Below are 26,496 nucleotides of genomic sequence, written 5' to 3' on the forward strand. Positions count from 1 at the left end.
GTGTGTACACATGTGTGCAGATGCCCATGAAAGATACACAGGTCAGATCCCTGGAACACTGGAGCAGGCAGTTGGCGCTGCCTGATGTGAGTACTAGGAATCAAATTCCTGTCTTCTGGGAGAGCAGTGAGTAGAATGAAACACTGAGCCATTTCTCCAGCCCCATAATCTATTCCCCATATATACATATATCTGTACAGTTGATATGTAATTCTAAGCTGTGGAAACAGTAGGCCTACATACTACTGATAAATGCTTTTCTACACAAATAGAGTCAATTGTGGCAGTTGCTCCTAGTCCGTGGTTCAAATGCTGCTTCATTTGTGCCAACCATCTTCTCTAACTCTCAGTACGTACATTTCCATCACACTGTGAAGGCTGGATAGCCAATGTTGACAACTTGTTCAAATGTAGTGGTTTCTACTATCTGACTCTACTAACAGTGTTTCTTTTTACTGCTGTTTTACATTTAATTTTTGAGAAATGGGAATCTACTTTTGAGGATTTTAAAAGACTTTTTTTTCTTTTTTGCCTGCCATCTGTGCCAGAAGGACAATTAAAAAATTCTTCTGAAACTATTTTTGCATAAATATTATATACAAAGGTTATTCACTTGGTATTGATATATGGTTTCCTCTTAACTTGTGGTCTGGAGACCTACTGTGTAGGAATCTCCTGGCCCGCTGAAAATAAAGATTCCCTGAGCCAATGATCAGGCTAAGTGTTCACACCAAGATGTTCTTCAAATTTTTCTAATGTATATTAAATTATATTAGCTATCTTCAGTAATTAAAATACTACATTAAATTCACACTCATTTTCCAATTCTAACTTCCATATCCAATCATGTGTTTTGATACTATTACATTCCCACCCTGATCATGAAGTAACTCTCACATGACTTTACTTCTTTCTCTCTAGGCTATGTGGCTAATGTTGCAAAATGATGAGCCAGAAGACTTCGTTATAGCCACTGGGGAAGTTCATAGCGTCCGTGAATTTGTTGAGAAATCATTCATGCACATCGGAAAAACCATTGTGTAAGTACACCTGCTGGTTGCTTGCTGCTTGCTCACCGGGTCTTTGTTGTTCATGCTCTTCCACGTGATTCTGCTTCCCATCTCCCTCTCTCAGTCTCTTGTAAAACAATATAGGAGGTCCCTTATGAGTCTCATATCCAACTCCAGTTAGTATGTCAAATCTTTATCAGCTTCTAAACCAGTCTTCTCAAGATTTATTTTTATTTTTTGAACTTAAAATTTATGGCAAGGTAAATTCTGTGTTGTATAATGACTTTATTACAGCTACCTGTATCCTTTTATGAGACCAATGTGAAAACATTACTCAGTATTTTTTAGCACTTTCATATATACGTACATATAAGTATATATTCATACGTATATGTATATATACACACACACACACATGCACAAAGTGGTTTTTTGATACAAGATGTCTCTTACAGCCCTGGCTGTCCTGGAACTTTCTCTGTAGATCAAGCTGGACGCAAACTCCGAGATCCACCTGCTTCTGCCTCCTGAGTTCTGGGATTAAAAGTGTGTGCTACCACTGCACAGCTTACATTTTATTTTAAGAGTCAGAAACCATCGAAAATTTAGAGAAGAGTTTCAGGTGGATTATACTTTTCTTTTCCTTGAGCCATTAAGAGTAACTGTGACTTAGTACTCTGTCATGCTGTACCTGTTTGCATGACCTACAGACAGTGACTTTCTCTTACCTAAATACAATAAGCCACCAACCCCTGGAAACCTAGACTGCTGCCCAGCCTTCAGATCCCATCTGTGTTCCAGCAGTTGGTGTGCTTTCCTTCATACAAGCTCTCCCAGTGCGGCACGTGCATTACTCATGCTTGTGGCATCACACAAAATTTTATTGGAATATGAAAACAATTGTGATAAAACACTATGGAGAATTCTTTTTGTGATTTAAGGCTAATATACAGTTTGATGACATTTATTACAGTCATAGTGATATAATACCATCACCACTATCTATTTCCAAACTTTTACATCACAAATAAAAACAGTAAATCCTCCTTTCATTCTCCTACCTGGTAATTTCTGCTCTATGAATTTGCTTGTTCTTAGGTAGCTCCTGGCAGTGTAATCTTTCCCATGTGTCTTTTTGTGTCTATCTTTTTAATTATCATGATGCTTTAAAATTCTTCCATGTGGTAGCATTTCATTTTCTTAAAAGACAGGTAAGGAACTGGATGTAGTGATACAAGCCTATAATTTCCTAACTCAGGGAGCTGTCAGGAATACTAGGAGTGCAAAGTCAGTCTGATCCTTATATCTAGCAAGAGTTTTTTCTTAAACACAAAAAGACTGACCAGGTGGCACACACCTATAATCCCAGCACTTGGGAGGCAGAGACAGGCAGATCTCTGTGAGTTTGAGGCCAGCCTGGTCTACAAGAGCTAGTTCCTGCACAGGCTCCAAAGCTACGGAGAAATCCTGTCTCAAAAAAAAAATGACTGAATATTTTATTGTGGCTATATGTCATATTTTGTGAATCCATTTCTCTATTGCTCGGACAACCAAATTCTTTTTACCTTGTAAGCTACTGTCAGTAGCACTAATGTGAATATTAATTCATAAATGCCTATGTTGGTCCTGCCTTCATTTCTTTCATTTGTTATATTTGGGTGTGAAATTTGTATGTTGTACGGTAATATGTTTAACTTTTTAAGGTGCAGATAAACTATTTTCCAAGATTCCTTTTTAAAACAGAAAAAAAAGTTTATGGTTTTTGGCCATGATGAATAAAAGAAACTAGAGTTAACCTTTTTACTAATTATTTAATTATTGGTGTTATTTGTTTGTTTCTGTTTTGGGGACAGGGTCTCTCTTCAGAGCCCTAGTTATCCTGGAACTCTCTCTAATGACTAGACTGATCTTGAACTCACAGAGATTCACCTGCCTCTGCCTCCCAGAGAGCAGAAATTAAAAATGTGCACCCCCATGCCTGGCTACACTTAACCTTTTTATTTAACTGGTAGACTAGGTAAAATTCATGACAATACAGGACTGTGGTCCCTAATAGACTATCAGAATCGAGTATTGCTTTGACCCCTTTCCTGAAGTCGTAGTGAACCATGAGTTTAAAAATGTAGCCCCCCCAGTTGAAAACTTTACTAAGAATCTAAAAGACCTAGACTTTATAGTACAGAGCTTAATAAAGATGCTCTCAGAGTCCAGAAAGGGGCATTGAGTCTCCTGGAGCTGGAATTACAGGTAGTTGTGAGCTTCCCAGTATGGGTGCTGGTCTTTTGCAAGAACTGTACATGATTTTAGCCACTGAGCCTTCAATCCAGCTTTGGTTAATGAATTCTCATGTTTGTTATATGTAATAGTATCATAGACTGTGCCTTGCTGCTTTAGTTTTATTATGGTACCTTTTTAAATAGCAAATATATTTTACTAGCTTACTCTATGGCATTTATGCTATGTACATGTTCCTGTTGAATTTATAGTCAATATGGGAGAAAGGTGAAGATTTCTTAAGCTAGGAAATTCAAGGATGATTTTTTTTAATGGAGGTTGGGGTGTTAGGTCAGTGGTAGTACTTGCCAACTCTGTAGGAGCCCTGGATTTGATCCCATCACTAAAAGAGAAAACAGTAGTTTTCATAAAATCGGTGGTACAGTTTAGAAATCTCTGCTCTTTGAATATGACCAGTAGCAAAATAAAAAGTTGAGGCCAGCCGGGCAGTGGTGGCGCACACCTTTAATCCCAGCACTCGGGAGGCACAGGCAGGCGGATCTCTGAGTTCGAGGCCAGCCTGGTCTACAGAGCTAGTTCCAGGATAGGCTCCAAAGCTACAGAGAAACCTGTCTCGAAAAAAAAAAAAAAAGTTGAGGCCATAGTCTTGAAGAAAAAGAATGTGTGTGTGTGTGTGTTATATAAAACAAAAACACTTATATCTAACACTTTTAACTTCAATAATTCAACAATAAAAAGATAACTCAAGCCCATCATTGTGGAGCACAGCTATAGTCCCAGAACTGAGAAGCCTGAGGCAAAAAGACCTGCTCAAGACCTTGTTGTATCAAATGAGGGGAAAAAAAGACACTGCACAAAAAAAAAGAGCAAATTTTTGAATTTTTGAACCTGTGCAAGAAAAAAAAATGGTCAGTGTGATTGGATATTCGAACAAAGCATATTGAAACTGCAAACTAATACCAAAATTCTCCTTATTGAATGGCAAGAAGACAGAAACTGGCTATGCTAAATGGTGATGAAGAGATGAAGTACCGAGAAATCACTTTGAGAAATAGTTCTGCTTTCTTATAAAAACTAACCAGTATTTACTGTGCCACCAGCAGTTCTTGATGGGTTTTTTTTTTTTTTTTTGGAGAATATTGAAAGTAAATACATAGCAACTCATAGTAAATATGCATAGCAATGTTATTTCTAACGACACATTATCTCCCCCAATATCTAATCAACCAATATGTAGATAATCAAATGTAATACTACTCAATGAAGAAGAGGCATAAATTATTAATATATAATAATATCAGTGAATCATTAAAAATCTTAGTTATGCCTAAATGAAAGAATAAGACACAAGGAAACACATACTGTATGATTTAAATGATACCCTAAAAAAATGAATTGGTATGCCAGAAAGCCAAGCAATATTTACGCGAGCATGACTACTGGGTAAATGGCATTTGTCTCACCAAATTACAGCCTGGGTAACACGCGTCTAAACAGGGCATGAGTGACTGGGAATCTTCTGAATGAACAGAATCTTGATTGTGGTGGTGGTTATAGAACTCATCAAACTACATATCTGTTATACAGTTTTTTACTTCTAAGTTAACTTCAATCTAATTGATTTTATATAAATATAAAATAAGAAACTTCTAAGGCAGCATTGTGGAAATGTGTAAGTTAATTTGTTATATATCTAATGAAAATAGTGTTGAGGGAACACAAATATGATTTAAAAACATGGATTTAGTAACATTCAATGAAAGAAAAGCCAGGATGCAAGTTTAGATGTAATTTGTATACCCTGCAGATATGCATGTGATAGATCACAAGAAAATATGTCAGGCTTTGAGGATGGTTTCCATGTGGTGGCACTCTGGGGGGATTTTAGCTTTCTATCCTATACTTTTATTTTTTGAAATTTTTCTTAGATTTATTTTTATTTTATGTGTATGATGCTTTCCTGTATGTACAGATGTGCACCACATGTGTGTCTGGTGCCTACAGAGGTCAGAAGGCGGTGTTGGATGTCCTGGAACTGGAATTACAGGTGGTTATGATCCACCATATGGGTGCTGGGCACTAAACCCACCTCTTCCGCTAGAGCATCAAATGATCTTAACTTTCAAGCCATCTCTCCAGACCTCCTGCCACCTCTTCACACCATACATTTCTCTGTTTCCCAACTACTATAATTAACTTGTATGCTTTGTGGTAAAAAGTCATCTTAAACACATCTTTAAATGAGAGCAGGCTTACAAATGTATCTCCCACTAAGACACTTTTCTGAAAAAAAAAATGCAGGACAGCTTCCCTTCTGCCCTGGAAATGACACCTGAATACAGTCATCACTAGTCTTCTGTCCTGCAGACCTGTGGATTCAGTGCGTACTTCTTGACATGATGTTGTCTTTCCCAAAATAGGATGCTACTCTAAGATTTAGTTTATTTAAGAAAAAAAACACTGTGTGACAAGCCACTCAGGGAGAACTACGAGAAGATATTCAGAAGGCAAAAAACTTTTAAACTTAGTTTGACTCAGAATCTTCTAAGCTTGATGTGTGCGTGTGTGTGTGTGTGTGTGTCTTTTTACTGTTTAGTCTTAGAAATAGGACCCAATAGCTTTCATATGCAATAAACATACTCTACTCTCAAACATAATCTTTAGATTTGTATTAAAATCCTAAACAAAAACAATTTCCACTGGAGACTGGCCTCCTGTCATTTACTGACCCCTTTCTATCCTAGGATGAGCCTTGCCAGTACTGGTTTCTCAACAGAGAAAGCCTAGTATGCTAGTATAGTCAGTGGTACTAGACTCTGCTAGAAGTTCTGGGCACTGAGCTATTTTGAAAGTGTTATCAACCACCATTGTCTGGTATTTCAGATGACAGACCAAAATATAACAACTTTTAATGTGTCCTACATATTGACTTTGACTGTTCATAACTCTATGATGAAATCCATAGCTTTATCACCTTCTTTCAGAAAAGGGGCATGGATATGAGGTGTTCCTTTAGAACAAGTCTCCTTAGTTCTAGCCTGTCACCCTAGTGATACTTAACATTTTGACAATGTGTGACTCGCACGTTTTAGGTTTTTCTGTATTATCAATTGAATCGAGAGTCTAGAAACACAACATATGTTCCCTAACATATGTTCTTCAAGCAGAAGAAAAATCCCACATTTGACCTCATACGAGGAGTCACATTAAACACAACTATCCTACAAATATTTTTTTAAATTGCCATCACATTGTCTGGTGAGATGACTCAACAGGTAAAGGCACTTGTGGCCAAGCCTGACGAGCTGATTTCAGTTCCTGAAGACTCATGCAGTAGAAGGAAAAATGACTCCTAAAACTGTCATCTGACATCTACATGGGTGTCCCCCACATACATGCACAATAAAAATTTCTGTCAGGTTATGAATATGTGTATAAAAACTAAATGAACTTTTAGTTCAGAATATAGTTTTATCCCAGTATATACCTTATTTTATATGTGTGTAAATATTCTAGAATCCCCCCAAAGGAGTGCCCAAAATTCTAGTCTTGGGTGTTTCACATAAGTGACATTCAACCTGTAGTTTGCCTAAAATATGTAAATTTATATCTCAAGCTCACACAATAAAACTTTTTTATCTACAATTTATTTTTACTGTTTGTTTTTCTAGTCTCTATTCTCTGAGTCTTCCTGGGCCCAATGCATCAGCATACCAATCTCAGGGAAGCCATAAACAACAACACCTGTTTGAGTCTAGTCTGCTGTGAGCTTTTAAAGCAACAGCTAGCCTTTCCTGGGAAGTGTCCATATAGTTTTTGAAAACCTAGGAAAAACTAGATAAAGAAGGCACCCTAGGGTCTAAACAAGTCTTAGATGACTGCTCTGAATGATTTGAGAAACATGCTTTTATAGGACTTCAGGAATGCAGTTGTCTCCACCACAATATCAACATCTGAGTTTCACTAACTGACAAATAGCTGCAATCTGAAGTAGTAAGTGAAAATTGCCATATAGGCAATTTGGAAGTGTAAGTACCATGATGAAATCTCACTCGATATATCCTGACAAGACACAGATCATCTCTTTGTTTAGTGTATCTGCACTTTCTATGCTCCCCACCATCTTGTCATATAGTAGCAACAGCTGACCATCAGATTAACTGCCATGCTCAAGTAACCCCTCATTTACTTAATAATGGCTCTAAAATGCTGGTAATTTTGTTATAGAATATCATTATGTATGTTCTATATTATTTACTACCACATACACAATACATGCATGCAGTCACACACATGCACACACACTGTTACCACAGTGCTGTGGGATAATGCCCTTGTACACTGTAAAGTTTTGTCACTCGTATTGGTTTAATAAAATGAGGATTGGCCAGTAGCCAGGCAGGAAGTTTAGGTGGGGAAACCAAACTAAGAGAATTCTGGAAAGAGGAAAGGCAGAGAGTCAGTCACCAGCCAGACACAGAAGAAGCAAGATGAGAATGCCTTACTGAGAAAAGGTACCAAGCCATGTGGCTGAACATAGACAAGAATTATGGGTGAATTTAATTTGTAATAAGCCTGAGCAATCAGCCAAATAGTTCATAATTAGTATAAGTCTCTATGTGTTTATTTAGGACTGAATGGCTATAGGACTTGGTGGGACAGAAACTTCTGTCTATATCACAAATGCACCCTGATTTGCTTGTACTTTTCATCCTTCCTGGCATATCCTTTTATAATCTTATAGAGTACTTCTGAGTTTTTCAAAGTCTCAGCAATAGTACTTACAGGGCAGTAGGGATGGTTTTATACACCTCTGGAACAGGGAGCACCAACTGAATGCAGAGAGAACACAGAAGCTGTATTTGCTTTGAAGGCTTTCAAGAGCCTAAATTTTGATGAAATAAAGTAAGACCTAAAGAGTTTGTGAAGGGCAGTTTTTCCAGAGTAGTTTAATCTTAAGTACTTTTACTAGAAGCAAATCCCCTAAACCTTAACACCTTTCCCAAGTTGCTGAGCTCCTCCTTGCCTTCTTGGGTCTGCAGTTGGAAGGAGTCGATCAGTATCTGTCTCATAACCTCAGTGTTCACAGCAGCAGCCATGGTAGTCATTCTATAAATATTTAATTGAACACAAATGGATATTCTCCAAAGCCAGCCTAGGCCAGAAGTCCTTCCAGCATTGCCCATCATTATTCTAATTTCTCTAGGTTTATGGTTAGCAACATTCACTCTGGCATGGTGGTAAGATTATAGGAAGCCACCATGCTACCTCCCTAAGGACTGTGCAAGCTACCCTACTAAGAAGGGGAGATAAGAATTTGAATTCAGTTCAAGGCATGGAGAAGGAGGAATAGGATTGACTCAAAAGATAAAATGAACAGGATTTGATAACTCGGGGTTATAACCAAAGGTTCTAGCTTCTTCCATTCTACCATTAACAGAAAAGCCTTTTTCCTCATGGTGTTTGCCTTCTGTGCCTGCTGAGCTTATGGGCAGTTCCCTTAGAGTCTAGAATCTTCTGCTACCTCGTTAGACAGGACTCTTTTTTTGTTTGTTTGTTTGTTTGTTTGTCAGATGCAGCAAACAATATCTGGCACATTCTTATTTTAAATGTTTTCAAATCTGTTGTCTCTTCACAGTTACTCTACTGGTTTTGAAAATACTCATGGCAATGCTCACTGAAATCTTCACTAATATATGCAACTGTGTTAATTACTTACTTGATTGCCGTGACAAATTACCTGAAAAGAATAAAGAAAGAAGGATTTGTTTGGGTTCATAAGTTTTAAAGGGATCGGGCATCGGGCCAAGCCCACTTGGGCCTGTGTACTTGGTCAGAACATTAAAACAGCAGGAGCATGTGCCAGAAGAGATCCATTCATATAATGGTGAACCAGAAAGCAGAGGACAGAGAAGGAGGTGACCAGGGATAATATTGGCAACCTAGAACCCACCACTAGTAACCTACTTCCTCCATGTATACCCAACCTCCCTAAATTTCCTGAACCTCCCAGAGTAATGCTTCCAACTGGGGACAAGCATTTTCAAAACATAAGCCTATGGATATATTTTGGATTCAAACCATACCACTATCTATAAAATATATATTCCCATATTACTATTTGAGTAACTTTTACTCTGAACTTATTAGAAAATAGGAAATAAATTTGAGTTTGAGTTACTAGAATGCATCCTGGAAATTTTTATGATGCTGATGTTTTCATGTAGATGTTTGTGCTAGGAACCTTATAGAAGCACCTATCTTCTAGAGTGTTGTGAGTGGATGGGGAGGGACGAGGCTGCATGGTGGGAGCTGTTTACTGTTGTTTCTTGCTGTCCTTTCAGTCTGTTACTAAGTAATGGGGAAAGGAAATACTTTGCTCCTGCGACTCAGATGACAGGATAAAAAACAAATATTTGACTGTGTTACAGACTAGCTTTCTGTTGTTGTTGTTTTTTTATTAGAAAAATTGTAAGGATATCCTGTAGCATGGGAAACCAACATCTGCTGGTCTCTTTAGCTTTCATGTAAGCTCCAAACTGTCATTTAAAGTAGTTTCCAACCCTCCCCTTCAGCTTCCTCTCTTCTTTCCCTTCTCCCCTGCTGTTCTGGCTCCTCCCTCGGAAATCTAGATCCTATTGTTTCTATTAACATCTAAGTTACTTGGAGTTTTAACGCATTAAGATGTGGCCACTGGTGTATCTAAGGTCTGGTTTGAGCCTTAGGTGATGGATGCACTGTATAGGTAGCCCTAACTCTAGTCCCTATACAGTGGCTTCACTTCATTAGGTAGATCGTTTCTGGCTAAATCTAGTAGGTCCTGAAGTAAATGACTCCCTGACTCTCAGCACACACCTACCGCATGTAAACACTCAATGCCTATGTCCATGCCCTCCTCATTTCCTCTTACAGTCACACTCCTCAAAGAGAATCAGAAGATATTTTTTGTCCTTGATAAGAATAGACTTTAATTGGGTGGCAATTAATAGAAACACATAATTTATAAATATGAACATATTGATGTGGTCTTGTGCAAAAAGACCATACATCAATCCTGAAGTCAGGGCAATATGATCAAGATGAGAGGGATGTACACAGAAGGATAGACTGAATCCAACCCTTGCCCACATGGAAGGTGTGGATGGTAGTTGGGATGAGGGAAAGCAAGCAGCCCAGGTGGGTGGGTCATATGAGAAATGCCCGACAGCATATACCAGTGAACTATGTGTTTGCCAGTCAAGCCGGTAAGCTGGGTGGACCAGATTGACCACATGGGCATACAAAGAGCTACCGCTCCTACAGTCCTCTCTCTCCCCAGCTACTACCCACACATCTCTCAGCTCTTAGCTCAGACATCTTCCTTCACCAACACCCTCACCTCAGCCATCTGTGTCAGGGGCCTTGACAGTGTCCTGTCTGTCTCCTGCCATAATTCACTCAGGAGATTGTGTGCCAGTAAACTCTAAGCTCCTGAAAACAGGTCACAGGAGTAGTACTTGGCTCAGCAGAGTGACTGGGGCACAGATTCATAGAGGTCGGAGGAAGACACATAGATTTATAGGATTGTACATATAGAAGTCACTAAGGCCAGTGCTGTGGCTGAGAGCTTTCCTCTTCCCAGTCTTGTAGCAAGACTGACATTTTTTTTCTTATAAAGCATAATCGCTCTCCCTATGCCCTTTGGGGTGGGTAATAACACCCCAACCGAATAAGAGAAGTAAGTAAAAGTGAAGCAAACAGCCAGAGCATGTTCAGCAGTCTGGTACATTCAGGGCAGAAGCACTCAGAATTCAGCTGAAGAGAATCATCACTGGTCTCTTGCTTTTGTTTCTATAAGCACTCACCTTTTTGCATGTATGAGTATGATGTATTTCCTGGAGATAAAGCACAAGAAACGGTGATTTGAAAGTAGTGTTTGCCTCTGTAACAGAATCTCAGTGCTGGAGATAGAACATGAGAAAGGATGGACCACTTAACTAAAAATGTTGGGTATGACCTGCTCTCACACACAAAATGTGGTGTCCTTATCGTAGGGCAGCCCCTCATCGCTTGCCAGCCACAGGAAGAAAGGCATGTGAGTTCATGCCCCATCTCCAAGACCTGGCCTTGCTGAGTTGTTTACAGTACCCCTACTCTTGTGGCTCCCATAAGTCACTCAATCCTTGGAACTTCTTTCTGCCATTTACCAATTGCAGATAACGCTATCGGCCTGACAGCTGGCAAGATTTAACATTTAACATTCTTAAGGACCTGAAACAAAGAGTGCAGGATAGTTGTTAACCATTAGGAACCACCTTGTATATTAAGGTTGTTTTAAATTTTACATTTTGTCATTGCAGTTCACTAACCATACATAAACAGCTGGACTTCTTGCTGCCAGAAACCCTTATGAAAAATTATGTCATTTAGGTTATGGGAGAATTCTGAGGATGAATGAGGAGGGTGTTCTCAGCAGCAATGGAAAAGAATGTATGTGACTGACAGCTCGTATCTGCATAGTGCTAAATAGACAAGTTAACCCACACTGCCCTTCCTGCCCTTCCCCTCTATCTTGATAATAGGTAGCCCAAAGTTCCTCTTCCACTTCCTTTCAAACCCCAACATTCTGTGCCAACAGCTTTTCTACCAGTACTACATTCTCTTTCATATTTGTGCACTGACATTTGACATTGTTGACCACCCACTTGCAGATGCCACTCTACTAGATTTCTGGGGTCACACTCTACCATTGGCCTCTCTCCTACAGACAGCTCCTCCCCGGGCTTCTCACAAACTCAGCTGCCCACCTGTAAGACATTTCTTACTACAGCTGCCAGCATGCTAATGCCTCCAAAGACATTCGCCTTCCCTATATTAGAAGCAGAGTCACAGGAGACCTGAGAGAAAGTCAGAATGGTAAGGAAGGCTTGGGACAGAAAGCCTGTGCCTGGAGCAAAGTTCTGGCTAGATCAGGATGAAGCTCATCATACAACATTCTACAATGTCTTCTTCTGCCATTCAAAAGGGTTGCCAGGAAGAGCTGGCTCATCATGACCTAAGACTTGTCAAGCTCATTATTTTTTATGGCTTTCTTACTTCAACTTACAAATTGTTAGTTGTTTTTTGTTTTTGTTTTAATTACATAACTTAATCTCTATTCTTTGTACAAGAATTGTCACAGTCCACATCATTCTCTCTCCCTCCATTTCCATCTTCCCAGACAGCCCCATGTGTTGTGTTACTGGGAAACTCTTTCAGTCTTTCTGTTGGAAGTGTGTCTTGTTCTGCTCTGGTAAATTATCTTGATTTAGTGCAAGGTAATTTTATTTTTTACCACATTCTATATTTTTTTTTGTATCTTAAAATCCTATGTGCCTTTCACTCTTTTAACTGGTTATCAGGGCATTTGTATCTATGTTCCTAAATGATTTGTGATTCTGGATCTTTGGTTTTTCCCTTCAAGGCATTTTTTGTTGGTTATTCTTGTCCAACATGATAACATTGTTCTCTTTTCCTACACATGCCCCAAACCTCCATTTTCATACTACTCTATATTTGAATTTTGTTAGTTCAATATTCTGTGGTTTCATGACTGAAACTTCCAGAAAACTCCCACTTTTGCTTTTATGAACAATTATTATTGGTTTACCATACTGCTCTTAGATGTATTTTGTCTTTTTGGTTCATTTTCTATGTGTTTATTACTAACTTCACCATAAACATTGCTCTGACCTTTTAAATCGCCTATTTAAGTTTTTGGATCACCCATTTTAGCCCATTTGTCATGTTTTCCTCAGGGGAAACATTCTGATCTGACCAGTCTGATCTATTAGAAGTATTGGCATCCACAGTTTTCCTTCACACTTATCTAAAGGACTCACTGGTTTTCCCTTTAGTTGCAACTCCTATTTGCTGAATCATTTTTAAAACTTTGGTGTTTCTCAAACTCTCTGTCACTATGTTCTTAAAATTAGCAATGTACCCACTCATGTTTCCAGCGTAGAAATAATTTTGCTTCAGAACTTTGAAAGCACTCCTCCACTGCCTTTGTGTTTGCATTGTTAAGCCGAGCCTCTAGGAGCCATCTGACTCCCAGCCTTGTCTCTTCATTTTGAAAGGTGACTTTAGTCTTGCCTTGGTCCCAGTGCCCTGAAACTCCATGTAAGTTGGGTCTGCACCACCTATGATGTGAGCCGCATTTTGTCTGTAACTGCATGTGCTTCTGCTCTGATTAATTTTCATGATTTATCTCAAGATAATTTACTTTTCTCTATTTTTCTGCCTAGGCATCCTGTTATACTGGGCTCCTGAGCAGTCTTCAAATTCTCCTAACTTCCTTTTTCCTTAAGATAATTTGCCATGCTCCATTTCTTAAGTGTAGTCTTTCTGGCAATCAATTATACTGGCTCCCATGCACTCTTGAATTTTCTTATCTCCTTTTGTCTTTTTACATCTATATCTTTTTGTACTATTTTCTGGGAAATCTCTTCAACTTTTGTCTTCAAAATCTTTTCAATTTTGAGTTCCTGGTTTTCTTATTCAAGTTATAAAATCCCTTGTGTTTCAAGCTGTACTTTCTTTTAAAGAAAATCTTCATTTATTTTTGTCTTAGGTGCACATTTTTCTGTGTGAGGGTGTCGGATCCCCTGGAATTGGAGTTAGAGACAGTTGTGAGCTATCATGTGGGTGCTGGGAATTAAACAGGGATCATCTGAAAGAGCAGACAGTGCTCTTAACTGCTGAGCAATCTCTCCAGCCTTCAAGTTATCCTTTTCTAAGTATAGTAATTTATATTTTTGTTATCTTTTCTATATCTCTCAGAATATGGATGGTAGGATATATGAAAGTTTGGTTTTGTTTTGTTTTTAATTTTCTTCTACTTATTCTATGTCCTCAGTTTGTTTTGTTTTGTTGTTGTTCAGCCTTTCTCATATGTGTCACTTTTCTGGTCTGATAATCCTTGGTTTTCTGGTTATGTTTGAAAATTGGGGCCTAAAAAGCTAATTGAAAGCTTTGAAGACATAGTTAAAACTTACTTATAGTTGTCTATGAGGTGACTTGACAGGACCATTTCCTTTAGGTATGAAGTCTCTGATGCCCAGGGGACACCTCCCAGTCTACCTGACTGCCACCTGCTGGAACATGGACATGAAACTCAGCCCTCAGTCACTATATTTCCTCAGTTTTCAGAGTCTGGACCTACCCTTCCCTGTGACCTTCTTCACCAGTCTGAGTGAGGCAGAAAGAGGAGATGAGGCACCAGCTGCACTCCCTGAACATTCTGGGGTTTCTGCAAATGCAAAGAGGGTTCATTCTGAGCTCTCCTACCTTGACTCTTGCTAACACTTATCTATTTGCCATCTAGCTTCCAACATTGGATTCTTTTAGTCTCTTCCCTGTTCTTTCAACCCTCATGAATGTACTGATTTTGAAAGGAACCTGCAGGATAAGCAAACATCATTTCTCTCAGGTTCTGGTGGATCTCCTAGGGTTCTTCCGTGTCATTTCCTAAGCTAAGATTCACCTCCTCCTTCTGTAGCCACATGAAACAGCCTATCTGGAAGTTAAATACTGAGTTTCTGGGACTTTTCGGTCACTAAAGAGAAGTGTTGCCTCTCCAGTCACCAGATGCAGTAGTCCTAAAATTTATTTCTTTGCTCTTGTTACCTCAGCAGGACTTCTGGTTGAGTAGATTTCTTATTGTGCTAAGAATGGAACCCAGGACCTTGAATATGAAATTCAAGTGATTGTACCCCTGAGTCACAGGAAATCCTTAGCCTCATAAGTTAGTAGTTTTTTATGTTTATTTTTAGCATCTATTATACACGATCATATAATAATGGGTTTCACCGTAACATTTTATACACGAGTATAGTAAATTTTTTTATCATATTCACCCCAATTGCCTTTTCTTGTTCTTCTGACAGTCTTGCTGACCTCCTTCCTCTTTATCTAGTCTCTCCTGTTTTCAGAAGTGTGTGTGCAAGTGTGTGTATGTGAATGGTTTTCATTAGGGCTGCTTATAGGAACATGGATAAGGATTTTTTTACAGGAAAATGGGTACCTTGCCAGTAGGTTTACCACAGGAGAAAATATTAATTGATTAGGTTTTAATAGAACTTTGTTTTGTTCATTAGAGTGGTTTGCCTACTCTTCTTGTTTCTGGTTTTATTTTTTTTTTTTTGTAATGCTTATTAAGAACTGACAATTTAGTTTTAAAATTGAATTATACAGGATCCCTGCCTAAGGAGCTGCCAATCTAAATTAGTGGGTAATAATTCTTGTTAATTAGCTGAATCTTCTACTCCCTGTCAAGACATGGTCATTTCTTTGACACTGAAGTTCTGCTTTGAGTTACAACCTCACTTGTTAGGACAAGTTAGCTATTACGGTTCGTGTGTTAACACAAGTGTTTCTTGTATTATAACTAACTGATTCTGGCTCTTGACTGAAACTTTACTTAATGGCCTCGTGCAGATCTAGTGCAGGTGAGAAGGTGGTTTCTTTGAACTCTTTGTGCTATGACCCATTTCATGGTTTCCATTTGATTTTTTAGTATGACTGAATCAATTATGGAGGGCAAGACTGTTTTAACTGTAGTCAACAGTTTATAAGATGGAATCCCAGCAGACAGTAGTCAGACAGCCACGAAAAGCTTGTTGGGTTCTTGGACCCAAAAGTGCCAAAGTCACATTAACCCAAGTCTGCCTATAGACTTGCATTTGATAAGCTCCTAAAGTGAGGAGTAATTTTCCTTCAACCTTTGTCCTTTTGTCTAGTGTTACAAGCCTTAAGCCTCTGTGATAGCAAACCAACCAGAGAGAAACAGTAGTCAATTCTTCAATGCTTGTTTGTAACAATCTGCCTAAAATAAGAATGAAATACTGGCCAGCAAGATGCAAAGATGCATCATGTTTAAAGGGTGCTTGTCTCCAATTCTGATGGCCTGGGTTTGATTCCCCCGAATCCACATGGTGGAAGCAGAGAACCAACTCTCAAAACAGGAGTGTTCTCTCTCTCTCTCTCTCTCTCTCTCTCTCTCTCTCTCTCTCTCTCTCTCTCTCTCGCACATGCACGCGTACACACACACATATACACAAAGTAAATAAACAAATGTTAAAAAAATGATTTCTTTCATGACTATAAAAGATGCTATGGCCAAATCCACTGAATCATAGGAACAGCTCTGACCTTGGCTTAAAGCCCAGCTGATGCCTGCTTTTACTGTCCTTGAAGAAAGGATGGGTTTTACATATTCAAATGATGGTTTGGAAGAAAAAAATGGTGAAGAGGAAGAAATGGAGTCAGGAGAAGTATATATATTAAGTCAGTTTGCTTGATGTAGATGTAATGCTTAGCTACAAATAGTGGGGAAATGTCATGAATGTTGTTTCCTTTAACCCTTTGGTTCAGCTGGAGATACTTTCCTGGAGGTATCTGTGTGTTAGAACTGTGTCTCTTTGTACAGTATAAAATGTAGACCAAAAAAATATAGTTAAAATATGCCTAGTAAATAGAGCATGTTCTTTTATTTATTGAAAGTCTAACGCATGAGAAGATTCTACTAAAATAATAAACTTCGGAGTTAGAGTCTGATTTCCCCAAAATTATAACAACCAAATATCCTCTTTTGTAGTAGATATTAGTCAAAATGTGAGGTTTGTAAGAGAGGAGTGAGGGTTGTAAGTGCATCAGGCCATTTCATTGTAAGGTCTCTATTCTGCCCCAAAAACCTGCACACTGTCTTGATGTGAGTTTTCAGAACAAATTGCTTTGAAATTTCCTACTCTATGTTACTTGTCAAACTATCTGCCCAACATTAAGAAGTTAAGCCTAGCCGGACGATGGTAGCGCACACCTTTAATCCCAGCACTCGAGGGGCAGAGGCAGGCAGATCTCTGTGAGTTTGAGGCCAGCCTGGTCTACAAGAGCTAGTTCTAGGACAGCTAGGGCTGTTACACAGAGAAATCCTGTCTCGAAAAAAAAATCAAAAAAAAAAAAAGAAGTTAAGCCTAATAAGTAGATTAACATGCTTCTGTTTGTTTGATTAAGAGAATTTATGGGAAGTGGCTGCTTATATAAATTTATAAAGTTCAATATAGTATGCTATTATTCTCTGTGTCATGGAATGGTTTTTATATGTGCCTTGAGTTCCCTGGGAAATTCAACAAACCAGCAAGCTAAATATTCCTTTAATAGACAAATAGTTCTTCTCCTCTGTCAAGAGGTGATGACAAAATATTCACATAAATAATTAAAAAAGTTTGTGAGCCCAGTCTGTACTCATCCTGTCTTAAAATATAACCTTCTTTGGTATTTAATGTTCATTTTCAGAGGCATCTGTGACATAGCCAAGTAACCACTGAATGTTCTGTTTTTCCCTTTGGTCCTCTTATGAGTGATCTGGGGAGCACACAAAATTGTCCTGTGTTCATCTCAGCTGATAAAGCAAACTCATTCTAAGCATAAACACTGAAGCCAAGTTACTCAGATTTTTTTTCATTTCTTTTCTTTCCTTGCCAAAAATATGTAAAAATAAGTTAAACTATATGGTGTGTTCTTTTATTAGATATTAGATTATAGATATCCCAAGGTCAGCAGTAAATCAAAGATTTTTCTCCTCCTTTTTTTGTCTTTTCTGGGGAGGTTAAAACATTACCCTTGAATTTAAGATCTCCCAATTCAGGACCCTGCCTTCCAAATAGCAGGAATTACAGATGTGCAACACCAGACCCAACTCTATTTGCTCCACTTATGAAAAATGAGAACATAAAGCAGGTAAGTAGAGCTTCCTATGAGAAGCTGCTCTTGGAGCCAAGGAGCTTATGTGTCCTCACAGTGTACACCTGGAGGGTAATGGTCTGTCCTTCCTGTTGTCAAACTCAAATGTTTAGTGTTGCAAGTTCCAGCCCAGGAACATCCCAGCTAGAGGACAAGAAATGAACAACTAGTTGTATACTTTGGAGAGGCTTCCTCATCTGTGGTGAAGTGATGAGGTCTCCTCCACATTCACATAATGCGGGAATAAACACTATGGCCAGCAAGGTATGGAACTTCTCAACAAATAGGGTGTACTTTATGTCTAACGTCTCAGTTTTGAATTCATCTTGGTTTTTCTTTAAAAGGAAGAAGGGGGTGGTGAAACTTTCTTTCAAACAAATGCACAAATTTTTGAAAGCCACAATTTGCTCTGATAACAAAGTTGAGGGTGGGCCTGCCCCTGCTGTTAATGTACTTATGCCCTCCTGCAGGGAGAAGACAGGCCAGCCATCCTGAGCACCACAGTGTGGCCACATGTTACCAAGCAATTAAGAACTGATTGTTTGTCTTCTTTGCAGGTGGGAAGGAAAGAATGAAAATGAAGTGGGCAGATGTAAGGAGACCGGCCAAGTCCATGTGACTGTGGATCTGAAGTACTACCGACCAACCGAAGTGGTAAGGACTCCCTCACCACCCAGTGTGTGACCACACTTGGCCAGCTGGCTGGGAAAATGCCCTCATGGAATGCCTGCTGCTAACCTTCAAAGCTCTGTAACATGCCTCTCTGCCATACTCCATAGGGCACTTCCCAAACGAGAACAAGGAGAATTAAGTTTGAGATACCATTCTCACCACAAAAATCCATTGCTCTGTAAAGGAAAACAAGATTAAAACACACCCAAGAAAATAGTCGATTCCAGAAATGGAGATCATAGTTTGCACTATCTCATCTCATTGGTCTGGTCTGAGAAATGATCTCTGATACCCACAAGATGTCTACTTTAACAAACCCTAGATTTGAAGGGTTTCTAGGGACCAAGGCCATTTTTACCTGCCACCTGTCTTACTAGCCATGTGTGCACACTCACACAAATCACTAACATACTTATGTATCTGGTACAAAGTCATATGCACACGTCTGAAAGACCACCCCAACACCATAAATTTCTGCTCAAATACCATCCTATTCATGGATCCTTTCTAGTCAATATTTTACTACCACTAACATTTCTCTTTTGTCTCTGTAATTACCTGTACACTCTAGGATAGTGGTTTCCTTCCTAATGCTAAAACCCTTTAAGACAGTTCTTCATATTGTGTTGACCACCCTCTAACCACAAAATTATTTTTATTGCTACTCCATAACTGTAATTTTGCTACTGTTATGAATCATAATGTAAATATTGGTATTTTTCAATGGTCTTAGACCACCCCAATGAAAGTATCATTCGACCTCCAAGGGGGTCACAACCCACTGCTTGAGAGCCATTGCTTTAGGACCTGTTATAATCATTTGTTTTCATGTTTTCCTTCCTTTGCCAGATTCTCAATTCTTTGAGAATTGAGACTTTGGAGAGGTAAAGAGGACAAAAGTCTAGCAAGATAGTTGTTTATACTTACTGACCGGCAGATCGGCAGATAAACTTTTAAATAGAGAAAATCCCATACTAGGAAATAATTTAGGGGGCAGGAAAATGACCCAGTGGCTAAAGGTGCTTGCTGCCAAGGCTAATGACCTGAATTTGCTCCTCAGAACCCACATGATAGAAGGAAAGAAACAACTCCTGAAAGTTGTCCTCTGACTTACACAGGCATGTGTTGGACAATATGCACACACATATACACAATATTGTTTAAAAAGGGAAGTAGATTGTTAGTGTCAATAGTATATACTGTTACTGTAAATACAAAACGTCTTTTTGTTCTAAGTTTATGTGAATATATAATGATATCACTGCTTTAATATATCCATATTTATTATGATAATAAAACCAAATTTGTCTAAAATGAATTTCTAAAGATGATGGAAAGCACTATCTTCAGAGAGAGAGGGTCAGGATGTGTACAGTGAGTGGCTGTGGAATAGCACCTTTAGAACCCTTTTGCTCTGGGTGTGTGTCATACAAATTTCAGAGACTGGGAAAAGCCAGTGAAGACAGTTTGAAAGTGAAGTGTATTGTCATTGGCTACTCTTTAAAATGTGTTGTTTTATGCTGGCCCCCCTCAAAAGAACTATGTTCGGTGTGTGCCTCTTACACACAGAAAGAAATCTGTACAAAGGAAGTGAACATTGGCTTAGGACAGGTAGTGCTGTGCAGTCCTGCATTGTCCCCCCACAGGGCGTGGCCAAGCCTTGACACAGAGAATGATTGTTCTTAGCTAATGGTGAGTGGGTGTGCCTAGGAGAGGATGTGCCTGTCCCTGGGGGAGGAAGATACTAGCCGTGCTCCGGCTGACACAGCAAGGACCTCCTCTGCCAGTTGTTCCCCTGTCCTGAAGAGCTGCAAGGACATCATTTCTCTATAACACTTCAGAAGTCATATATAGGGACAATTTTTTTTCTCACAAATAAAGATAATCACTTCAGAGTGGAAACGTCACCATACCAGCAGAAACAGTTCCCAAAACAGCTTAAACATGGCTCTTTCTCTGGCACCAAAATAGTTTCAGAAACTAGGAAGTCATTAAGAACGGCTTGTCTGTCATTCTCATTTAGGCAAGGTGTGGGATTGATAAGGACCCAGAACAAAAGAATTTGTAGAACAGGAAGAGGACCCTCTGACTAACAAGACTGTTCTTGAATCCCCACCGACCCCCTTTCCTGCCCTGCTGCATCCCTTCCCTTCCCATTCTTTGTTCATTCAAATGCTATCATCATACCTGTTCTGCAACTCTCTTGACACCAGCATTGTTTGAACATAAGAGTGGTGTCTGATTTCATATGCGCGTTTGCTGCCCCCTTTCCTTTGGCTGACTCTCCCACAGATTCCCTTTACTACACTACAGAGTTATAGATCTTATTCTGTGTTTTATCTTTCTGAGCCTCTTGGCTGCGTTCTCTTCATTCACCGCACTTCACCCTCATAGTCAATTGGGCATGCTTTCCTTCCACAGTGAAACTAAACTTTTAACCCCATTCCTCAAAACAAGTTCTCTGAAACTTGGATCAACCTGAAGTGACAGGCTTTCTGTGGAGTTGCCTCCAGGGTGACAGTGTTCTTCCAGTTGAAAGGTGACTGCGTTATTAACAAGCTTTTTCCAAATGTGGAGCCTGTCAGCCATAAGAGTTCATTCCTTTGAGTCCTGAGAAGCACTATGTCCCTCGGAGGCTGGCAGCTGGAACAGGGGAGACACACGAAATGAGCAGACTCTAAGAAGGGCAGGAAGAACACCAATTCTTCTTTCAAAACAGCCCTCTCCTTCTCAGTCTCAATCTGTCCTGCATGACCCGGAGACTCCTGTTAGGCTTCTTTGTATTCTTTTCACAAGTTAGCAAACTTGTGAAACTCTGTTTTCATCAGCTTTGGTCATCTGTCACCAAAGATCTTCATCATGTACAGGTACTCAAAGCCAAACATAACATAGGCATGGGGATGTAGCTCAGTGATAGATACTCGTCTAGTGTTCACAAGACCCTAGGTTCAACTACTAGCACCCCCAAAATAATTAACATTTAGTGCATTCATTCATTCAATTTTTTTAAAGTATAGACTGTATTGTCTTATAGAGAATTGGCTCCAGAATGAGCAAAACTAAATAACATAAAGAAAATTTAAAAACAAAACAAGAAGTAATAAGGACACACACACATACATCATCTATCAGAAAGAACAGTGATATCTTAAAGCAAGACTAACAGAAAATAGAGCATTATGTTGTTTTTCTCAAAACAAAAAAAAAAATGGGGGGGGCTGGTCTTAAAAAGGCCCTTTCCTTAGCCAGGCAGTGGTGGCATAAGTCTTTAGTCACAGCACTCTAAAGGCAGAGGCAGGCCAATCTCTGTGAGTTCAAAACCACCCTGGTCTACAGAGTAAGTTTTAGGACAGTCAAACAAAACCTTAAACCTTGATTCTGTATTAGCATGAAGGGTGTGGAAGGTTTTTCTTCTGGATCAAGGACTCCAGCTGTGATTAGAGCTGAGTGGAGTCATGTCTTTTGGTAGTCTACCTCTGAGTCTTTGCGACTCCTTTGGATACTGAGGAATTTTGCTACCACCGAAAGCTTAGGCTGGGAAATTAAGCTTTCCACTTCTCACTGCCTCTGAGTTCCAGAGAACTCGGTGATAGCAGTATAGGTGACTGAGTTCTGTGATACTTGGGACCAATGCCTTGGGCTGGATGATCACTTTTCTGCCTGTACAAACCCATTTTCCATACCCAGACCTGTAAAACAAAAGAAACTAAAATTTACATGAAATTTCCTTACATGCATTTAGTGACACACAGATTTATTACACAATGCACTCATTTCTGGTTTTATTATTTTATTTTGTGTATGGGTGTTTTGTCTGAGTATATGTCTATGTACGACATGGTGCCCATGAGGTCAAAAGACAAAGAAGAGTCTCCTGGAACAGGAATGAGCTGCCATGTGGGTGCTAGGAGTCAAACACAGATCCTCTGGAAGAACAGCAAGTGCAGTCCCAGTGTATTTATTTCCGAGAGAAAGCAATCTTCCATACGTGGTCCTCTGACCAGAAGACTCTGCATTTTGCACCTGTCAGCTACTAGATGTATTTATAATCTTAGGCAAGTTACTTAATTTCTCAGTGTTTCTTTTTCTTCATTATTAAAAATTAATTGTAAAATTTCTTTGAAAGAATTATTTGAGGATGAAAGGAGTCAATTATAGTATTTGAAAAGATAAATATCTAATATGCTGGCTGTATTCGTTTCTTATTTACTCATTTCTTACATATTTACTCCATAGCACTAGCCTCTGATAATGTAATAATAAGCAGACTGATTTGCCCTCAATAAATGTGGTAGATATGCATATGTCATCCATAAGTCTGAAAAAAATAGACTGTCACAATCAAAAACCTGTACAGAACAATCATAGGAATATAGAAAGGGTCATCCAGGCTTTAGTTACTCTGTGTGTGTGTGTATGTGTTATACAAAGTATATATTAAATTATATATTTAAATATCAAAGCTTTTCCCCCTTGGTTTTTATCTTTTAATTTTATTTCTTAAGATTTAGTAGCTGTTCAGTGTTATAAACATATCAAAGAAATATGAGTAATTGATACTGACCTAATACTTACAAAACCACAAAGATGTCTTCTTCTTTGAAAAATTTTAAGTTGAAAAATTCCAAACGGAGAGATTATCCTATTATTCATCCTCTTGTGCCAGATTTTGTTCGTTTGGTTTGGTTTGCTTTGCTTTGGTTTTTGGTTTTTTGAGACAGGTCTTTTGTTTTTCTCTGTGCCACAGTCCCTGGCTGTCCTGGAACTCATTCTATAGACTAGGTTGGCCTCAAACTAACTGAGAGATCCCCCTGCCTCTATCTCTCAGGTGCTGGGATTAAAGGCACATGTCACCACTGCTCAGCTTGTGCCAGATTTTTAACGACATCAAATGATCAGGCCAGTGCACAAAAAAGAAAAAAAAAGTATTTTGTTTTGTTTTCAGTGAAACTAGCTGAAATCCATTTTTCTTTTTCCTTTTTTTTTTCTACTGAGAACTTTAAGAAATGAGGTGAAGGACCAAAACTCAAGTGTTTTTTTCTTTAAAGAAAAAGAAAAGTATCTTGAGTTAAAGTTTGTGACATTTATTATCATTTTTCTCTCACAAGAGTGTTAATATTTAACTTTCATTTTTCTTCCAATAGTGTTTTTATGTCCTTGGTTATGATTGGTTTTTATTATATTTAGACACCTTCAATTCATTTCTAATTACTACAGATATTGAGAAAAAGATGTATGGATTAATATATAAAACTAAGAAGGCAGTAACTTCAAAGAAGTCCATCAGGCCAGCTAGCTTTGCTCCAGTGAAAGCATGTGGCCTGTTCCTAATCAAATTACCATATGCTTGCCTAGTTGTCCCCTCTGCCCCCCATAAACTTTTCCTAATATTTTTCTGTAAATGATGTTAAGCTAAATGGCCTATAATTGCTTGCTCTATCTCATAGCCTTGTTTAGAATAATGGTACGTAACACTTTCCAGACCTCAGGAATCTGATCTGTCATCAGAGGATGTGTATAAGTAGCAGTTCAAGCATCCTTCCACTCTGTCTCTAAGTACCTGGTGTAAAAAGCTCTTGTGTTCACCCAGCTGGCCTTTTGTCCTGAAACTCCCCTTCCCTCCGATGCTGTTCTCACTGCCTTCTCACACTTGGCTCTTAGGGCAGGAAATGAGGTCCCTCTGTGCTGTCCCTCACTCCAGCCCTGGTGGTGGTCAACCCATGGCTTAGGTCCTGATCCTGTGACCTTAAAATTCTCATACCCCCTTCCACTCCTGCTTGCTTTTGTTCCTTGCTCTGCCTGGTGAGAGCTGAGGTCAGAGGAGGCATAGAGACCTGATTATGGGCTAGTGTGTCTCTTCCGGCACTGCTGGACCTGTAAAAGAAGTTAGGCTGCTGGTTCTGGAAGGTCCTTTGCAGTGTTAACATTTTGCCACGTTCTGTTTTCACAACTACATGACCATGGTGGCTGGAATGCTGTCAGTAGTGCCCAATCATAATGCTTCCTCTTCTGAATTATTCTTGGGCTTCTCACTGCTTGATTTTATAAATAGTTTATATCTCTAAATCACTGTTTATTTTTTTTAAGCCTCCCTCTTAGGCTCCTCATTCTAATCTTTATATCCTTCCTTAATCACATTGCCCTTTCCTGCCCCTTTCCTTCCTTGGACTTAACCAAAAGAGCTTTATATTTCAATCTCCTCAGTTGATTCTCAAATATTCCACTGTGTGTTTTCTACCCTTCATAAAATCGCATTGAAAACCCTTTGGGCATATATCTTTCCTGCTGACGCCTGTGATCATTTGCTGGCAGTTGGCCCCCTTGAGAGTAATTTATATCTAATGAAATAGCAATTATAATTGTGTACAGAGTGTACAGAGTATAGTGTCTTCAGCTTCTATCAAATATTTTTCTTATAATATCATTAAGACTCAAAAATCTATCTATACAGCTATATATTGTTTTATTTAAAATTTTGTTTTGATTTTTCCTTAAACTTAGCTGGTATCCTTATTATCAATACTTTTATGAGTTGTATCAGTAGAGAACTCCTTTGCAATCTGTTCCTTTATATGTGTGTGCATGTATGTATATATGTGTGTGTGTGTGTGTGTGTGCTGTCTGTCTGTTTGTCTCCAGGTAAAAACTATCTTCATTTATAATCCTAATACTGAGGCTTCACATCTATAAAATAATTTTCAGATTCTGTTTTAGCATTTGCCTATTACTGCAGGGAGAACAGTTAGCTGTAGTTCAGCTCATGCTAAGATAAGCTTTGATGTGTTATTCTGCTTTCCATTGCAGTGACAAACACAGGGCAAGGGACGCAACTTAAAAGGAGGGGAGATTATTCTTTCTCCTAGTTTCAGCCCATGGCTGGCTCACTCTGTTTCTGAGTAGTTGGTGGTAAAGCAAAGCACTATGGCAAAGGTTAAGCTAAAGTAGAGCTACTCTTCATATTGAAACCAGGCAGAGAGAAAAAGGAAAGGAAGAAAAGAGGACAGAAAGAGGGTAGGGACAAGGTATGTCACAAGTGGCCTGCCTCCCTTCCCCTAACTAGCCCCGACCACCCAATAATGCCATGAATCTACCAGTGAAAGAATCAATTGATTAGATGGGAGAGCTCTACATCCAATCAGCTCTCAATATTTGCATCATCCAGTGTAGTACCAAGCCTTGCAACAAAAGCCTTCTGACGAATACTTCATATGTCAACCGTAGCATATGAATCACCTACATCACTACAATTTCTTATGAGAGATCAGTCTGTGACCAGGTTATTGCCTGTTCCATATTTCTCAGCCCAACAATTAGTTTGAAATTTAAACACACATACAATTTGCTGGTCTTTAAAATCAACAGTGCTCTTTCTGTTCTACCAAGCCATATTTAACCTCTAAATTAACTAATCAAAACAAACAAAAAAAAAACCTCTGTTCATACAGGCGTGTGTGTGTGTGTGTGTGTGTGTGTGTGTGTGTGTGTGTGTGTGTGTTGCCTTGGCTGTCCTGGAACTAGCTCTCTAGATCTGCCTGGCCTTAAACTCAGAGATCCAGCTGCCTTTGCCCCCTGAGTGCTGGGATTTTAGGTATATAGCCCCACTGCCTGACTCACAGAGAGTTTATAAGGAACGTTGTTTGCAGTACTTCAGTATTCTCTTACCCTATCTGTTTTATCCTTCCAATAAGGTTATTATTTTGTTGCTGCTGTTGTTGTTGTTGTGTTTTTGAAACAGGGTTTCTCTGTTGCCCTGGCTTTCTTTGAACTCACTCTGTAGTCCAGGCTGGCCTTGATCAGAGATCAGCCTGCCTCTGCCTCC

At 39.1% G+C, this 26,496-nt stretch overlaps 1 protein-coding gene across 1 annotated transcript in view; it reads left to right on the top strand.

Annotated features, from left to right (window-relative positions):
* Nucleotides 1-26,496, top strand: part of Gmds (GDP-mannose 4,6-dehydratase) — a 495,612-nt gene that overhangs the window by 382,664 nt on the left and 86,452 nt on the right. The window contains exons 8-9 of the mRNA XM_050142522.1: nt 922-1,040; nt 18,563-18,659. Of these exons, the coding sequence (XP_049998479.1) occupies nt 922-1,040; nt 18,563-18,659 (216 nt within the window). The remainder of the gene's footprint in view (nt 1-921; nt 1,041-18,562; nt 18,660-26,496) is intronic.

This window comes from Alexandromys fortis, unplaced genomic scaffold (genome assembly GCF_014885135.2).
Source record: "Alexandromys fortis isolate MF-2015 unplaced genomic scaffold, M_Fortis_MF-2015_v1.1 scaffold_5, whole genome shotgun sequence".
Lineage (NCBI taxonomy): Eukaryota > Metazoa > Chordata > Mammalia > Rodentia > Cricetidae > Alexandromys > Alexandromys fortis.